Source organism: Glycine soja, chromosome 9, assembly GCF_004193775.1.
Source record: "Glycine soja cultivar W05 chromosome 9, ASM419377v2, whole genome shotgun sequence".
NCBI classification, from domain to species: Eukaryota; Viridiplantae; Streptophyta; class Magnoliopsida; order Fabales; family Fabaceae; genus Glycine; species Glycine soja.
In genome coordinates this window covers 36322715-36328714 of record NC_041010.1, presented here as the reverse complement: position 1 = coordinate 36328714, position 6000 = coordinate 36322715, and the positions used below count along the sequence as shown (strand labels likewise).

At 27.8% G+C, this 6000-nt stretch overlaps 1 protein-coding gene across 1 annotated transcript; it reads right to left on the bottom strand.

Annotated features, from left to right (window-relative positions):
- Window positions 1–1202: 1202 nt before the first annotated feature.
- On the bottom strand, window positions 1203–3800 carry LOC114368643. Its single transcript, XM_028325859.1, has 2 exons — window positions 3572–3800; window positions 1203–1601 (listed from the first exon to the last, which is right to left on the bottom strand). Exons 1-2 carry the CDS (start codon window positions 3754–3756, stop codon window positions 1394–1396), a joined length of 393 nt encoding a protein of 130 aa, XP_028181660.1. The 5' UTR covers window positions 3757–3800; the 3' UTR covers window positions 1203–1393.
- Window positions 3801–6000: the final 2200 nt, after the last annotated feature.

Here is a 6000-nt window from a genome sequence, read left to right as displayed (position 1 = left end):
TACGTGCTTAATTATGCATGCACAAGTTCAGATATATTAAACAGGTATTATAGTTAGGAGTATAGTACCTAGACAGAAATAAAAAACATAATACCATAGAGCATATATACAAGCTACAAGGGTTCAACTTATTCGGACAGAAAAAGAGGAAAAGACCGAGAAGGACAGAAAACAGAGAAATAATGTTACTGCATGAATAAATTAAAAGAGCAAGTGGATAGAAGTGGGAAGAGCTCTTTACCAAGGAACGTTGCAAGACAGCTTATGTTTAATTTCCTCTTCTCTTGCACCGGAAAATTTCTATGCACTTTAAGGTCTATGAAGAAATAAAAAGTAATCAATGCTCTTTACAAATTAAACAAACCCACCCCATACGATGACTTCACCAAGATACAATACTAAAATGGACCCTCCCCTCTATACCAACCAATAATCTTTCACTATTAAGCTATATATGTACGTCCAATAAATTAAACCACTACTGCACAAATTCTAGATAAATTAATGATGGTAAATCTTGTTTAATACTAGTAATTGTTTTCTTGTTTATGCTTATTAATTTAAGATTTTAAGATTATGAGTGAGCTTATTTAAATTTATTTCTTAAAAAAAGTACTTATTTTAATAAAATAGTATTTTTGATTTTTTTAGTGTGTTTGTTTAAACTGTTTAAAATAAATTTTTTTTTTATATATTTTAAAAAACAAATCTTAACTACTTATTAAAAAGAATACTTTTTTAAAATTGTTTTTCTTATGTTTAAACAAATCATATATTTGATATGAATTTAATTAATCATCTCAGTGACAGATTTTTGGACGGAAAAGTTAAAAGCCTTGTTTTTTAATATCTGCACACAGCCCAATCATCCCAATTCCCAAGAAAAATAAAACATGATTACTCATAATTTTGTTTGCCTTTGTAGCCAAACTTGTCTCTTCATCATCGATGTGAATTTGGTGTACGAAAAATCTGGAGAGGATCCCCTCGTGCACATATGACAGGTAGGTGGTGTACAAGTTTTGTAGTATTCATCTTTCTTTATTAATTTATAAAGGGTCACTTATTTAGGGTTTGATTGGATATTCTCCTTCAAGTTTCATCAGAGAAACAAGCATTCCAAAGCAATTTTTTTCTAAAAATATTTTCTTTTGTACCCAACTAGCACAGATAATGCAAAGAAACGAGTTAAGAGATGAGAGTTGCTCCCTCCACAATCATCTTAAACATAATGATCAGAGATTAATTCCAATAGGATCATTGTCAAAGGTACAATCTAATGGAAGTGAAAGGCTTTGGTATATCCTGCTATAGTGAGTAGTAATTACTTGATCATGTTCATACATGGCATCATTAGGCCACAACAACAGAAAAGGCTTATAAGTACACATCATTATTTTTTCAAGCTGTAGTGCTTCTTCACAGCTTCAATCACTTCCCAAGTAATGTTCATTCCTTTTGGGAAGACAACTAAATCACCACCCCCAATTTCAAAAGACCCAACAGACCCTTCAACAGTAACCCTCACTTTTCCCTCCAGCAGATACATAGTCTCTTCTTCTTTAAAGGACCATGGAATTTTGGCTGGACCACCTTCCCACCTGTTCAATGTTTAGTCCCATGTGTCAAAGATAGTATGAAATATAAAAGGATAGCATAGAACCAAAGCACTACAAAGCAAGCAAAACCAAGAAGAAAAGATATAAAGCTTCACAGATCATAAATGCAGGTTTTTATAGGATTAAAATGTGCTAGTCATTTCTCCATGCTGCCACCTTAAACTTATGAATAGATGCAACAATACCTTTCAAGCATTTTAATGTTGCATAGAATAACTACATACATGTATCTAAAGGGGGGAAATGCAATTATTTATATTCGCAGTATGCACCCTAAATTCTATGGATGACATAAAAATTCATGGTGTTACATTGAATGTCTTACTCCCATTGTTTATTGGAATGGTAGTAGTATAGTAGATGTGTGCTTCCTCTGATATTAGGCCTTAGTAGACAAGTCTCACCTATGAGAGAAAGGGGGATTTGGGAATGGCTATGATACCTTTAACTTTATAGCCTATGTCATGGCTTTGCTTGTGACAAAAGTAGGAAAAATTAAAGGGAATTTTTTGCATATTGTTTAACTATAAAGCCTGTTGCATGAAACTGCATTCCATATTATCATTCAGCATCAACTATAAAAGTGTACAATTTTCAAGGATAGAATTAAATATGAATCCTGTGACCCATAAATTCGCTTATCATAAATAAATAACCAAGATAAATTTTGAAAAACATTCTTGTATAGTAGAAAGTCATTCTGAATTCTGATACAAATGGAATGCCTTTACACTATATTTTTTGTTTCACCAACGCATATATGATAAAAAATGGATTTAAATATCACCATCATTACAATTGGTCACAATTTAGATCAATGTTACTCTCTTTATATGATTTAAATACATTCAATTGAAGACTTAAACATTATAAATATGATATGGTAATAATTTTTTTAACTCTTGTATTAAACAAGTGATGTCAATATTACAAAAAGTTCCACTTTCACAAGGAATCAAGATGTGTAATTTTTAAACTACATAGGTGTTTCTCTTTTTCCTTTCTCTACAAAACATAGGGAAACAGAACAGGAAAAACAATGAGAAGATAAACCACACAGATCTACCCTTTACCACCTTAAGATCAAAGCTGCACAAGAATGATGAGGTCCAAAAACACATCATTTTTTCAAGGAATCCAACACAGAGAAACCAGGGAAAGGTTGGACAGAAATTGCCCAGCAAGCTGAATTACAAGATAAACCTCCCAAGAACCCAGAAAGATACTAATGCTGATGCAGATTGATGGATTTATGAGGAAGCAACAAAGCACAAACAAATAGTACAATCATACAAATGGAAATAGGTAGGTAGGTAGGTTATTGTTGATCGGATTCCGCTCCTTTAAAGTGAGAAGATAAAGTTAAGTAGTATCAATCATTGATGAAAAATTCAATGGCCAATTTTCCCAGTGAGAAAATGGTATAATCATACAAAATAGCAATAGGTTTCTATCAATGTGAAAATGGTATAATCATACAAAATTGCAATAGGTTTCTATCAATGAGAAAATTAACAGTTGATATTCCAACATATTCATGATCTGTTATAAAATTACACAGACTATTAACTATTGGTTTTCTTATCAATGATTAAAATTATTTACTATATCTCAAATGAGAAGATCAGCAGTTAATATTCTAGCACACACATAAATTGTCGTGCATATATACATCGATGGTTGATTTTCTTATCAATTACTCAAATTACTTATTTTTACCTCTAAGTGAGTTGTTCACGTTAATGGAGCTAAATCCCACTACCTAACCCCTACAGTAGCTTCTGAGAAGCACAAACTGACATAAATAACCAAGACCCAAAATTTGTAATGCAGAAAATGTTGAAACTTTGAAGGAAACACGTCATGGGCAGAAGTGAAAAATCTCAATAACAAGATCATACTAGAAAAAAAAAACAAAAAAAAAAAGTGAAAAGAAAGAGAAAAAAAGTTACTTGGACCAAGTTGAGACTCCAAGCTCATTGAGCTTGGACTGAGGTGGGTTCTTCTCTATCTTCACTCCAAAGACCTCATAGGTTTTCATAGCAGTTTCCTTCTTTGGCATGAGTGCAACATACAAGAGGGATAGAAGCAGAGGAACGAAAACAAGCAGTGACAAACGTAGCACAGAGGGCTTCATTTACCAAAATTGTAGCTTGTGTTTCAACAGAAGTTGTGTAATGAGGACAAATAATTAAGTCCTTATCACGTTAGGGTATCCAAATTGGAAAAAAGATGTTGCCTTTTTTTAAAATAGTCATTTTTATTCTAGATATGTAATTTGTTGATAAATCTAACAAAATCTAAAATTTAATTTTTAAATGTGTAAAAAATACGATAAATATATATGGTCGTTAATTTTCATCCGTCACCATTAATAAAATAGATTGTCAGTATAGATTGTGACTAATTATTATTATTATTATTATTATTATTATTATTATTATTATTATTATTATTATTATTATTATTATTATGTGTTTGTAATTTATTACTCCTATTTGTTTAGTATTTATGTAATATATTTTTTAAATTACCTTTTAATATATATTTTTATTATTTTGATTTCCTTGTCAAATCTTAATTTTTGCTATTAAAAAAATTTCTATCTTATATCTTATAATTTTATTAAATTTCTACTAAATTTTTCACTTTTAATTTTTAAAATTATTTCATATCTCAATTCCAACTTAAGTATTCTTATATTTAGATTAAAAATAATATGTCGAGAGGTTTGAGTAAAAAAAAAATACAATCGATTGTGGGACCAAATTTATTTAATTATATATTTAAAAAAAATAATTTAATCAAATAATTTTTTATAAAAAAAAATCTCACAAAATTTAAATTAGATAAAGCTAAAGTGAAATTATAAGTCTTTTTCCTTAATCAATAAAATATACATAAAGAATCTCTTGGATAAACCTTATGTGTTTCTACTAGAGACAACACTTGTTATACATAATGAAATGAAAACAGTTACTAACAAATAAAGAACCCAAACAAATTTAAATAAAAAAAATATAATAATGTTCAAACTAATACAAATGTTAACTTCAAAACAAAAAAAAAAAACTAATAGAGAATTTATTCTCTACCTTTGGAATGTAGAGTTGTATTTCTCACTGATTTAGGGATTGCAGTGACCTTACATTCCATTTGACATATTCTGGCACAGTACGTAATAAAGATTAATAATTAATAGAAGAAAAAAATTCAAGAAATAAAATACTTTTATTTTTTAAAATACTAACTCAATTTTTTTATATCATAAAACTAAAAAAAATTATTTTATTTTGGAAAATAAGTAGTTATATTGATTAATTAAAAAACTAATTAACAATTTAATAGATGGATAAATAGATAGATAATCAAAGTATAAGAGTTCAAATCTTAAGTTGTATTTTACTATTTTTTTAATCTCTTTTTTCCTAGCTTCTCTCTTATGCAATTCATTATTAAGTTTGGATATATTTGTCACACTTTTTTTACTTTAGAGGACTAAATTTTGCATTTTCATCTTTTAGGGACACACTTGTCAGTGGAGTGGAAAGATGAAAAGTCAAAAAAATATTATGATAATTTGTTCATCTATGCCATGTAGGTTATTTTATTAAGAGTGACGAACGAAAGTTAACAGCCGGATATATTTGTCGCATTTTTTACACTTTCAGGGACTAAATTTGTATTTTCATCTTTCAGGAACAGAGCGAATTACACACTAAGGGACAAAAGTGGTTATTTACTTTACTTTTTTATTGCAAAAATATTTATAGACATTATAGCAAATGATATCACCCTGGACCAAGAAAGATATTAAAAAAAAGTTTAATGTCTATACTAACTATCAAAAAAAATTATACAATTATTTAATTATAATTTATTATATATGATAAGTTTATTAATTTTTAAAATAATTCAAATAATAATTTATGATTAAATTACACTCTCAAGACATAGCATCAAATTCTATTAAAAATTCTCACTATTAATTTTTTTAAATAAGACTTTTATTTTTAATAATTTAGACCAACTAAATAGAGTGAGACTCTAAATATATTTTTCTTTAGTAAATCTCTTCTAATACATATTTTATTGTTAGTTAAAATTTATTAATTATAAATTTATGAGTAAGACTTGTTAAATAAGAAATGACACTCATTTATATATATATAAAAAATGACACTCATAAACTTAAATAATTTTTAATAAACTCTAATTATTAATAAAGAGTACTCCTTCTTGTCTCGATTATAAAAAGAAAAAAAGACATATTTTACATTTATTAACAAAATTAGTTAATTTCATTAAAATGTCATTTTTAATTAAAAAACAAATATATTTCTTAAAATATTCTTCGTTGGAACTTGATACCAAATATAAA

Coding starts and splice junctions, on each gene's coding strand:
- LOC114368643 (XM_028325859.1), bottom strand. CDS start 3,756: ATGAAGCCCTCTGTGCTACGTTTGTCACTGCTTGTTTTCGTTCCTCTG. Junction 1,602..3,571: donor GGAGTCTCAACTTGGTCCAA/GTAACTTTTTTT, acceptor AACATTGAACAG/GTGGGAAGGTGGTCCAGCCA.